Genomic DNA, 12,686 nt, shown 5'->3' on the forward strand with positions numbered 1-12,686 from the left:
GTACTGCCTGATCGTCAGCTGACCAGATCTCACTAAACATAATGCAGTCATCTGCATACATACAGATCTGCACTGGTTCATTAACCACATCGACAGTATCGTTGCAATATATAAAAAATAGTAGCGGTCCAAGCACGCTGCCCTGAGGGACACCAGATGTGACCGAAAGAGCACAAGAATCTTCTCCGTTAATTGTAACATACTGTTTGCGTTGCATTAAATACTTCGATACCCAGGCAACAAGAAAATCGGACACTTGAGGCGCACTCTAAATCACTATTGTGGAAAACAGTTGAAATTATTGACATGATGGCAAAGAATGTTTCCAAGCACATCATAGAAAGGTTGAATGCTGCAAAGTATTACTCCATAGTATTGAACTGATCGTCTCACATCAGCCACGTGGATTTATGTCTATTAGTTTGCCTAATGATGTGGTCCATATCCAAGAGCATTTCGTCATGTCTATAACAACGAATGACACCACTGGAGCGGGCTTTAGTGGAAGTATCCCATCAGCACAAGAGTCCAGTATCAAATAAAGATTGACGTTTGTTGTGGCCGAGGCTACAGCAATGGAGAAAACATGGAGGGGAATAAACAAGGGTTCCAAGCAAGTCTTCTGGAGCTGAATCCTAAAGCATATTTGTTCCATGCGGATGCCATTCAATGAAACTTGTCGTTGGGGATGCTGCAGCATCTTCAACTGTCACTCTTTCTACATTCTTCAAAGGACTTGCACATTGTTTTCTGCTTCTGTTCAATGCTGGAAGATATGTAGATGTCTTGCGCAAGGGCTTGCATTAAAACCTGTTTGCGACGCCTGCTGGGAATGGAGAATTCAAAGCCTGAAGCCTGTACGTTACCACACAGCTTAAGCTTTACTTGAACTGGCCTAGTTTCAGCAAGAAGAGACCAGTGTGAGCATCGTTGGACAACTCACATACCTCCTGTTTTCGTGTAGCCATAGCAGTTTCGTACGACATTCTGTTACAAGTTAACACTATAAGCAAGAGCATGCTTGCATGCTTCAGTGCAAAATTTAACATTTTCATCCGTACACAGCTGCTCGGAATCCATTTCCATGTCGGAAAAGATGTCGGAGTGATGTCGGAAAAGAAAACTCTTTGGCGACAGCCCTCGCTGAAGGCATTCACATAGCAGCGTTAAGTCGCGTAATTATTTGAAACACTTCAAAACCTTCAATATTTATAAGTAGCAAGCTTGTAGTTCGGTATGGTTTTCAGGTTGCATGTTTATAAAACAATGATGTTCGTTGGGGTTACATTTAATTGCTTCGGGTAATTTCTCTTTTCAACACTCTTTTTTTATCGTTCATCACAAAACGACTACCTTGCTCTTCTGTAAAAATGAGCTCCACATAATGTCATTGAAGAACATCCTCATTTTGCTTACGTTTATTCCATCTCATGCGTTATAAATTAGACGCACGGACTGACAAGTTCTTCAGGTGACCGATGCAACGACAACCCACTGTGCTGAATAAGTAGAGAGCAAGCTTTCTGTGAGTGTTTGTTAAATGAACATTTGATCGATCCCTTCGTTACAAAGATCTTATTGCTGCTATTTATCTTGGAATAGCTATAGTATGTGTCGCTTTGGTGTCTATTATATTTGCGCCTCTAGTATTGGCTGGTTTATTATAAAGGCTTAAATCAGACAGTTAACATTTGCATTTTTTGAAGAATACCTGGAGTTTTCTGGCAACGAATCTAATTCTTTATTGCTAAGCCCCTCTGTGTATGCCTGTTGCCATTAAAATATCTCTCTCTCTCTCTCTGTGTATGCATTTTTGAACCTAGTGACCCAAGGCAGTGTCATGGTGATGACCTCTTGCTTGCGCTATCGATTCGCAGTGTCCATTCAGGCTCTGCCATTAAAATAACAGCTCGCGTTAATGAACTGTCAAAAGCAATTTTGTTTTACTATTAGATATCCTCCTGAAAAGGAATCAGTTGTAGAAAGGTAAATATAAGGAACAAATGTTTGACGGCTTGAGGCAGAGGTGGGGGTTTGAACAAGGCACCAAATGTGGCAAGACTGGCAAAATAAAAAGAAAGGATTTGGGATCATAAAAATGACACTGTCGTTAGCAGCTTAACATTTATGATGAACATTTCATATGCATGAGCAGGGCAAAGGGCACGGTCTCTTTCTGCTGCAACAAATCTTTAGAGGAGGAAGTGTTGGCAACCCTTTTATAAACACTTCTGATGTACCTAAAAACAAGCAATAAAATGTGAAATATGACTGTTTACAACTACTGACATATTAATTTAAAAACTAGCTGTTCTATGTTGACCACAAGAGGCCTGTCATGCTACAATCTACCTGCAAACAAAGAACATATTGGCATGAAGCTGTTTAAAAGAAATTAATATAACTGTATGTAATTTGAGAGTAACAGGCATATTCGATGACGAACTTCATTCAGACAAGAATTAAAGGCTCATTTTGCATATTCACAATTTTTCAACAGTAGCAAGCGCTCTTAGGAATTTCCGGACAATTTGGAAATGCCAGACGCGAGAGAACATACGGACAATCTGGAAATTCCAGACGCGGGAGAACATAGTTCTGCTGTGCTTTTGAGGTTCAGTACGGTGACCAAAGTGGAGTAGCACGACCCTCTCACGCCACCCATCTAGAAATCACTAAGGAAACCACGAAACCAGAAGGACACAGTATGTTTTTATTTAAGTCAGACTGCAACTTGGTGCGGGTCTTTTTGCCAGCTTGTCCGTGAGAAATTGGAACGATTCATGCTTACGTGTTCTGGATAAGTCCGACGATGGTAGTGAGCATTTCACCTTCAAACTTCACTTCTGTTATAGTGCCCGTCAGATAAGAAAAGTTTGCACTTAAGTACACAAGGTCTTAGTAGAGGCTGTCTTAAAACATAGCAGCTTGAGCCCTGTAACTTACCAGGTAATGCAGCGCTGCCACATCAGGGTTTGAAACTAATTTGAATGTGTTCAAAAGCAAAATGACACTGCATTTCCTAGGATTCTGATATCGAAACAGGCACTGAAAGCAAAAATATGCATTCATAGCCCCTATAAGAACAGTAATGAGCTTACTGTCAGCACCCAATTCATGCTTACATAAAGAAATCGTCTAGTTATAACAGATAGAGAAAAGCAGGTAATTTGTTTACAACCGTGTCCATGGTAATCGGATGTAGAAAATTAATGAAGTTGTCAGTCGGCCAGCTTTGGTTCACACTGCGTGTTCTAGTGTTATAGCACTACCATCCGCACACGAAAACACAATGTCTGAAGCCAATTTGACTTTTGATCTTTAAGAGGGACTTCAGGTCTCCATAGAAATAAGTGTGACAGATACTGCGCCTTTTTTCCTGTAAACCAATTGCAGAACCCAATGTGAACCTTGATGCGTGCCCTACTGCTGCACGATACTCCCTGGTAAACAGAGTGAAACCGTCATTTTTTTATCATATTATTGAACGTCTTGCACACTAATCTGCCTGCAACCTGTCACTAGACGTGGTAAGTTAAAATGTTTTTATTGAAATGCATCTTATATTGAGGAATAAAAATGTCTTTGATAACAGCATAAACTATAAACTAGTATAGTTACAGGAATGTAGTGAAAAAAAAAGGTTTAATTTAGTAGCAAAGCATTCTTTAAAGTATAAACTACTGTCACCTCTTGGCAACCAGATTCGACTTGAAAGCATTACTATTTCTTTCCAGCGTTTTAATCCATTCTGCATCTGTCGATGTCCTAATTATGCTCACAAATTGCTGTGCGTGCACAAAGGAAGAGATACATGGAACACCTTTCTCATGTTTGGCAGTCTGAACCAACTAGTCAAAAACATAGCTATTATAGTATAAACTTAGGAGTATGCCTTCTGCCTCAACAGCACAACTGCAGGTACGACCGATGAGCAAAAAACAGAAGACTTGTAATAGAGTTGTGCACTTGCACATGATGAAGAACAGAGGTTTAGAAACCCTTGAGAGCACGAAATGAACAATGAACAGGAGGGCAGCCTCGGTACGTTTCACCAATATTTCAACAATCAGATTTGCATTCATCTGGATGAAAAGTTTTGACAGGATGTTTGTTACCAAATAATGCTAGCTGCCATATATGCTGTTGTTCTATCAAGTTCTGCCAGCATATATCCAGTAGTACAGCCAAACTGAATCACTGACAAACTTTTTATTTTTCTAAATGCAATACATTGCTCCAACCTTCAGTTTGTACAGGTTGAACATCTAAAAGCCAAAACATAGGTGCAATGCACGAATACAAAGATAATTTTCAAAATGTTGTGGCCCAAGAAACTATGATATGCAGGTAGGATGTTGTACCAAGGCTATAATTTAACTTTATACACTTTCCCTAACATTAATTCTGATATGGAACGCTAACAGAAGCTTAAGCCATTCAAATGAAGCCCTCATTTGGCTCACAAATGCTCCAGCAATTTTGAAGGGAGCATTAACGAACTTATCACAGGTCGTTCAAAGCAGTCGTCAAAACATTTGTAAGAACTAAGAAACCATGAATGGTATGCAAATATAAGGATACTTTCTGGGCTGCAGTCCAGATCCTTAACTTGAAAAGACTGCACAGTCTTAGTGCAGGAGCAACAAACACTGCATGCTGGTGAATTTCACGCCTGGAAAACCAACCATGGCACGCTTTCGAACTAGTGGAATCACAACAAAAAGAACAGCGTCAGGGCAATATGGTAATATTAAACGAGTTTCACATCCCTGCTGTCATCCTGGCAGTTCCTTTCATAAATGTGGTAACTGCTTCTCACTTGGTCCTCTTTCTCTTTGGCTTGCAGTACTTGGCTTCCAGGCTCGCTATCATATCTCCAAATTGGGCCTCCCTAGACTTCTGCCTTTTGGCAATCGCACTGAGCAAAGATTCTTTGCTGTTTTCCAAGTCCTGCTCCGCCAACATCTCTCCAGCTTCTTCAGCTTCCTTCATGTACTTCTTCCTCCGCGCATCCCGCGACTTTTTGGTTTCTTTGGTGAACTTGGGGTAGGGCTTCACCTCACCAGCTTTGATAAGCCTGTCCAAGATTTCTCGATAACGGTCTTCCTCTTCGAACTCATAGCCAATTAGGCATTCACTGATGGCATTAAAGTCGCCTTCAAAGCGCTCATAGTAGTCTTTCAGCTCATCTTCTTCATCTTTGGAGCCTCGGTACTTGTCCAGGTACCTGTCAATAAATCAAGAATAGTAAGCCCAATGAAAAAAAAAAAAAAAAAAAAAAGAAAAGAAAACTGTCGGCATTTCTACGTGACAGTCGATCGGATGTAACAACACATTCGAGATGAAAAAAAGCTCAGGCACACGTTGTCAACTGCAGAACATGTAGCTTTACTTCTTGTGCTCTACAGTTTATACCACGCTTCCGGAGCAAACTACATTTACTGGCGACATTCTTCCGTCCGGTCAACCAGAGCTAGGATTAATGGCACTTACTTTTCTATGTCGGATTTCGTGATCTTCGGAAAGAGAAGACGCCAGTACGATGCCCAGTCGCGGTCGCTGGCCAAGTCGTCGTCTTCGTCGACGCAGCCGGTATCGTCGTACGCAGCACGCCTGTCGCTGTCACTCAAGATAACGTGCACCTTGGAAAGAATTTGAAACTTGCGAGTAGCCGCATCTTTATGGGCTGCCTCGGCGCGATCCGGATGAACGAGTAGCGACTGGCGTCTGTAGGCCTTTTTGATGACCGCTTCGGGCGCTTCCTTGGGCACGCCAAGCAACTGGTAAAGGTCGGACGTCCCGAACAGCTCTTCACAGTCAGCGAGAAGACCCATTCTACACCGCTAAGCAACGCCGAGCTGTGTTCGGCTTTGAAGTGCCTCTAGAGACCTACCTCCCAGGCTAGTACCTCCCGCTACCTGCAAATATTTTGGCGCGAATCAACTTTGTCTCACCCGACCACTCTCTGCGCATGCGCAGCGTTGCTATGGTGACAGACGCGGCTCGACGCGTCGTCTGCTTCACAAGGCGTGAGTAGCTTGAAGAAAAGTAGTTGTTTTTTTTTTGTTTTTTTTTTCGTTTGTTTCCGTCTACTTGCTTGTCCTATGTTTGTTGCGCTCTGTATTAAAAAAAAATGATGCACCAATTAGCTCAACTCTCAGTTCTATTGCGAAAGGGAGTGTTCTTGCGCGTGGCACTAGCCCGCCAGTTTGCTCCCAGTTTTATGACGAGCTGGGCGCTGGCTTTGAAAATCCTATCGCGATGAAACGGGAACTTGGAGCGCATCACTTCTGTTGCGATAATTTTAGTGTGGATTTTCGATATGATTTGGCCGTCTATAGTCGAGCATGTTTTTTTTTTTTTTCCCCTTTCCGAATCATTCTTGATTGATCACTTCGTACCTTCAAAGGCATTCAGTGTTCCGCATCATTATTTTCTCGTGAGCTTTAAGGAACTGTCTCCACGATGCAAGGAAAATGCAATAGTTATCATTACGCCACAAACTAAACCGGGTTCAAGAAAGCAAAGGTTTAACCAGTGCTTAAAGTCTGGCTCCATGGGGGGGGGGGGGGGGGGGGGGGGGGGTCTGTACTTGTATCATATATCAGTGCCGGTGCCCGTTTGTTATCACCAGCTCATGTGAAACGTGCTGCACTGCCTCCTCTCTTCCTAACCCTGCCTTCTCTCCCCACGGTCCTATATGCACGAGCCGTAATAAAGCTGGGGGTTGTTCCCTGACGGTGCCGTTCGTCATTCCGGTCGACTGCACGATACATGGTGTCAGAAGTGGGATAGCCACCTTCGTCCGAGAGCAGCGGTGGCGGTTGCCTACTACAAGAGCAAGAATGGATAGCATCAGACCACCGGAACAACTGCGCATCACCGGAGACGGCGGTAAGAGCTGGAGCATCTTCAAGCAGAAGTTTGAAATATTTTGGCAAGCAACGTCGTGCAGTGAAAAGCCAAGATCCAGTACCGTGAAAACTGCACAGCTTCTCAGCTTTGCGGGTGAAGACGCGTTAGAAGTCTTCAATAACTTCACGTTTGCCACAGGGGAAAGCAAAGAGGACTTTGATACAGTGGTCGCAAAGTTCGAGTCGTACTGCGTCGAGCAGCAAAATGACGTTCACGAACGATACATATTTCGCACTCGCATTCAAGAAAAAGGGGAGTCCTTCGAGCAGCTTCTTCGGGATCTTAAGAAACAAGCCAGGCATTGCAACTTTGGCACAATGGTCGACGACATGGTGCGCGATCAAATCGTTTTTGGCACAAACTCTCCCAAACTTCGGGAGAAGATGCTAAGGGACAAAGTTGACGCTTGAAAAAGCTGTTGCTTTATGCAAGACGGCGGAGACTGCAGCCCGTCAAAACGAAGTTTGGAACGCAGGAAAAGAAGAGACGGACGTGGACGCCGTCTACTCGAGCACGCATACTTCAAAAGCCTCGAGACGTCCTCAACGAGACAGCCGGTGTACTCGCTGCGGCCGAATACACGCCCCTCGCCGTGGCGCAGCATATGGAAAGACATGCTACTCGTGCCATGGGCTGAACCACTTCGCGTCTTTCTGCAGAACTGAGGGTATAAATGAGATTCAGCAAGAAGAAAGCTTCGAAGTGCTAACCGTCGCTGTTGGAACCGTCGACAGCAACCGCGAGTGGCGCATCAAGGCGAAGATGGGCAGCTGAGAAGTGGTACTTTAAAGTTGACACTGGCTCACAAGCTAACATCATACCCTTGTCGGTGTACCGCAAGTTACGTATGGCTGCATTGCAACCCAGTAATACCACACTCCGATCTTATAACGGTGGGCTCATCGAGCATTGCGGCGTGGTTGCAACGAGCGTACTAGTTGGAGACAGAGAGGTGGCCGCTGACTTTTTTGTGGTAAGAAAGGACCACCAAGCCATTTTGGGACTTGAAACAAGCGAGCGATTGGGCCTGATCCAACGAGCGGTAGAGGCAGTCACGATCACAGCGGGAGGCGTAGCCCAGCAGTTTCCTGGACTGTTCGAGGGGACCGGATGCCTTCAGCGAAAACACAGAATAACGCTCCGCGAGGACGCCGTACCCGTCGTACAGCCGTCGCGAAGAGTGCCACTGTCACTTCAGCAATCGATGCGTGCCGAACTGGACAGGATGGAACAAGAGGCATCGTACGGAAAATGAGCAACCCGACCGATTGGGTAAGCCCATTAGTCATTGTGCGCAAAAAAGACTGCAAGTTGAGAGTATGTCTTGACCCCAGGAAGATTAACGAGAGTCTGAAACGAGAGCACTACCAGATGCCTCGTCGAGAGGACATTGCAGGCGCGAAATTTTTCTCTCGTTTGGATGCGAATGCGGGGTTTCACCAAATTCCGCTCGATGAGGACTCGTCAAAAATATGCACTTTCGCGACGCCCTTCGGACGCTATTGTTTTCTACGCCTTCCGTTCGGCATAGCCTCAGCCAGCGAAGTGTTCCAGAAAGCCCTGAATGAGATATTTGATGGCCTCCCAGGTGTGCGAGTGTATGTCGACGATGTTCTAATTTGGGGTGCACCTAGGGCAGAGCATGACGAACGGCTGCATAACGTTCTAAGGGCGGCTGAAGGGGCAGGACTGACCTTTAACGAGGCAAAATCTCAGTTCGGTGTTGAAGAAATTGCATTCTTGGGCGACATTATTAGCAGCAGAGGCATAAGACCAAACCACACCCTCGTGAAGTGCCTTCTAGAAATGCCAAAACCGAAAGATAAACAAGCGGTGCAGAGAATGCTCGGCGTTGTGAACTACTTTAGCAAATACTTACCACCACTAGCTCAGCAAACGACAGCGTTGCGGTCCATTATCAAGCAGAATGCGCTGTTTGAGTGGACACTTAATCATGAGAAGGACTGGCAGGACATTTGCGAAGCATTGACCAAAGCACCTCTTCTGGCAATATTTGACCCAACTATGGAAACGAAAGTGACATCAGACGCATCACAAGCTGGCATAGGCTCAGCCCTGTTACAGCGTCATGGGGCTACCTTCAGACCGGTAGCATATGCATCTCGAGTCCTGACAGAAGCCGAGCAACGATATTCACAAACTGAGAAAGAGGCACTTGCACTTGTCTTTGGTTGCGAAAAATTCCATCATTTTGTGAATGGCCATCCGATATCTTTAGGAAGTGACCACCGGCCGCTGATGGATATCGCTAAGAAAGCAATTGGGGACATGCCGCCTAGAGTGCAGCGTTTCTTTTTGCGGCTTTTGAAATACAACTACGTGTTATCGTATATGTTCCTGGCAAACAGATGGAGCTCGCCGATATGCTGTCAAGGTCGCCGCTTCCTGCTGATTTCGTCGCTGTGGACATGGATGATGTTGAAGTGCACGCCATCAATGTCCTATCGTCAACCGTGAGTGAAAGAACAATGACGCGCCTTGTGCGCGAGACATCGGCGGATCCCTATCTGCAGAGTGTGATCGAGCGCATGTCGACAGGCGGGCCTATAGACGGGTGTTTGAAGCCTATCGCGCCGGAGCTATCAATTGTGAACGGCGTACTCATGAAGGGCACCAGGGTCATAATTCCCACAAGCATGCGTGCCGAGATATTGCAGAGCATTCATGCAGGTCACCTCGGTATAGCCAAGAGCAAAGCAAGAGCTAGGCAACTGGTTTACTGGCCTGGGATGAACTCTGACATAGAATCATTGAACCAGAAGTGTGGAATCTGCAGGAAGTACGCCTGCAGTCAGCCAGCAGAACCACCAATGCTTCGTTCAACGCCGAATCAAGCTTGGCAGCGTGTTGGTGCCGATATATTTCAGTACGGGGGAAAGTACTATTTGTGCGCCTATGACGCAATGTCAAATTTCACGGATGTAGAGAAGCTCTCTGATCTGAGTGCGAGCACAGTCACTGACAAGCTCAGTGCAATGTTTTCAAGATATGGCATCCCAGCGGAACTTTGCACCGATAATGGACCTCAATTTTCTAGCCGCGAGTTTGCACGTTTTTCGAAACTGTATGACTTTAATCACACTACATCCAGCCCACAATTTCCGCGCTCAAATGGTCTTGCTGAAAAGGGCGTGTAGGTGATCAAAAGGATTCTTAAGAAGACAAGCGAAAGAAATGAAAATTTTTGGCTTGGTGTATTAAATTACAGGACGAGTCCATTGGAAGACGGCCCATCGCCTGCAGAGTTGCTTCAAGGAAGAAGTCTTCGCACTCCATTACCTGACTTCCGCCCGCAGCCGACCATCCAGGTCGGCAAGCACAAGCAGTCGAGCCGGAACCTGTCAGCCCTTGCAGAAGGTGACGTCTTACGGATAAAAGGGTCCTCTTGGGAAAGAAAAGCTAAAGTGATATCACCTGCCGGACCACGGTTCCTATCACGTTCAAACCGGCGGAAGCATCTTGAGGCGCAACCGGCAGCACTTGCTCGCCACAAGGGAGCGCTTCACTTCATACTCATCGGAAGAATCAAAGAAAGCAAGATCGGATTCAAGATAACGAGGGAAATTGTTTAAAGGGAGACAACGCAGTGAACTACATTACATCAGTTATAGCCGAGTCATTTAAGAACGACGATAGGGTAATCTCCGCAAATCAGGAAGCAACACAAGGTAGCAGAATACAAAGCACCTTAGAACTGACCAATCTAAACTGGAAAAAGGCAGAAAAAAATATTCCTAAAAACACATCTACAGGAATAGCTGGAATTCCGATCAAGCTGATTAATGAACTCGGTCCAAAAAGTAAGGAAACGTTGTTAAAAGCTTTGGAAACAGTCATAACGAATAAGCAAATTCCGGACAGCTGGCGGCAGAGTAAAATGAATTTGATTTATAAAGGGAAAGGAGAAAGGATGCACATAAAATCCTACAGGCCGATTACCATAACATCTGTAATGTACAGGTTAGCCATGCAGGCGGTGAAATTAAAGGTGCAAGCATGGGTTGAAAGTAACAAGATACTCGGAGAACTTCAGAACGGCTTTAGAAATGGTAGGCGCTTAGATGATAGCCTGTTCGTGCTTACTCAATGCATCGAAATATCTAGAGTGGAAAATAGACCTTTGTATTTGGCCTTCCTGGACATAAACGGGGCGTACGACAACGTAAGCAGGGAACTCCTGTGGAACATATTAAAAGAAGAAGGTATCGGTTATGAAATAATAGAGTTCCTACAGGAAATATACCGGGATAACAAAGTAGAAATTACGTGGGAAGGGATAAGAAGTACGGAGGATGTCAAAGTATGCAAAGGATTAAGACAAGGCTGTCCTCTATCACCGGTGCTGTTCATGCTTTATATGATAAACCTGGAACGGAGGATACAAGACAGTAACCTATAGGTTTTAACCTGTCATACAGATTAGGTGGAAAGTCGGTAGAGCAGCGCCTCCCCGGTTTGATGTATGCAGACAATATTGTGCTGCTAGCTGAGAGTCTGGAAGAATTGCAAACTCTAGTTAAGTATTGCGGAGACGAAGGGGACGCTCTAGGCTTCAGTTTCAGCGCAGTTAAGTCGGGTCTGATGATTTTCAACGGCTCAACTGATCAGGGTCTTAAAATACAAGGCCTTGAAATACCTAGAGTAGCAGAATATAAATATTTGGGGGTATGGGTAAACGAAGGATTGGCACACATTGGAAAGCATGAGCAATCACTTAAGGCCAAAGGGCGAATGAATGCCGGGATAATGAAGCATAAGGCATTGTGGGGATACAATAGGTATGAGGTATTGAGGGGTATTTGGAAAGGAATTATGGTGCCCGGACTTACTTTCGGAAATGCGGTTTTGCGCCTAAAATCAGAGGTACAGTCGACATTAGAAACAAATCAGAGATCTGTTGGACGATTAGCACTAGGTGCCCACGGCAAAACTACAAATGAGGCGGTACAGGGAGATATGGGCTGGGCATCTTTCGAAGTACGGGAAGCTCAGAGTAAAATATTATATGAGGAACGCCTGAGGAAATTGGACAGTAACAGATGGGCAGCTAAGGTATTTAAATACCTGTACCTAAAAAGCGTTGACTCACAATGGAGGAAAAGAACTAGGAAACTAGTAAGTATTCTAGTAACAAGGACGGAGAAATAAAGAGCATTAAGCAACAGGTGAAAAACACAGAAGGTAAAAATTGGATAAATTCGATGGAAAAAAAAAACAGAGTGTGGAATTATACCGAAAGTGGAAAATGCAGATCAGGAAGGAAGATTTCTTTGATAACTCAAGAGGCAGTGCCCTACTTTTTGAAGTTAGATCAGGGTGCCTTAGAACACGAAGCTACAAAAAGAAGTTTAACAATCGAGATGACGCATGTGCTGTATGTGGAAACTCCAGTGAAACGGTCAGGCTGCCTGCTCGTCTCTGCGAAATCTGTTTGATTTTCCATTTAATACTCGATATATATGTCCCAGATAGCCTATATTGCAAGATCCTGACATGTTATCAGCGGCGGGTGCGGCTCCACCGATGCCGCACCCTGGATCATCACCTGAGTGTTCTTCTGGCATCGCGTCAGGCCTACCTCTGCAGACTGTGCCAGCTCTGCAATCATCACCCGTCATCCCAACCTGTGTATCATGCGGTCACTTGTCATCACCAGGTACTTCAGGACTCTCACCCTCTGATGCTCATCTACAACACTCATCTGGTCCTTCCACCGCAAGCTGGGATCGGCTGATACCTACAGGTCA

General features: G+C 45.0%; 2 protein-coding genes and 1 pseudogene across 2 annotated transcripts in view; 2 read left to right on the plus strand and 1 right to left on the minus strand.

The window, feature by feature from the left end:
- Window positions 1–4,197: 4,197 nt before the first annotated feature.
- LOC146189812 (dnaJ homolog subfamily C member 9-like) lies at window positions 4,198–5,931 on the minus strand. Its single transcript, XM_084604572.1, has 2 exons — window positions 5,497–5,931; window positions 4,198–5,230 (listed from the first exon to the last, which is right to left on the minus strand). The coding sequence occupies exons 1-2, from the start codon at window positions 5,835–5,837 to the stop codon at window positions 4,819–4,821; spliced, it is 753 nt and encodes a 250-aa protein (XP_084460698.1). The 5' UTR covers window positions 5,838–5,931; the 3' UTR covers window positions 4,198–4,818.
- Window positions 5,932–5,960: 29 nt separating this feature from the next.
- The window catches only part of LOC146189813 (serine/threonine-protein kinase SBK1-like), an 82,829-nt gene continuing 76,103 nt past the window's right edge, over window positions 5,961–12,686 (plus strand). Inside the window, exon 1 of the mRNA XM_084604569.1 lies at window positions 5,961–6,032. Coding sequence (XP_084460695.1) covers window positions 5,975–6,032 — 58 coding nt within the window. The 5' untranslated portion in view covers window positions 5,961–5,974. The remainder of the gene's footprint in view (window positions 6,033–12,686) is intronic.
- Window positions 7,644–10,222, plus strand: LOC146189814 (uncharacterized; annotated as a pseudogene).

Source organism: Amblyomma maculatum, chromosome 5 (assembly GCF_055883805.1).
Source record: "Amblyomma maculatum isolate TAMU_Amacu chromosome 5, ASM5588380v1, whole genome shotgun sequence".
NCBI classification, from domain to species: Eukaryota; Metazoa; Arthropoda; class Arachnida; order Ixodida; family Ixodidae; genus Amblyomma; species Amblyomma maculatum.

What these genes read in the sequence shown, in the direction of transcription:
- LOC146189812 (XM_084604572.1), bottom strand. Translation starts at nt 5,837, where the DNA reads ATGGGTCTTCTCGCTGACTGTGAAGAGCTGTTCGGGACGTCCGACCTT. An exon ending in ACGAAATCCGACATAGAAAA is followed by an intron (nt 5,231 to 5,496) that starts GTAAGTGCCATT and finishes ATTTATTGACAG; the next exon opens with GTACCTGGACAAGTACCGAG.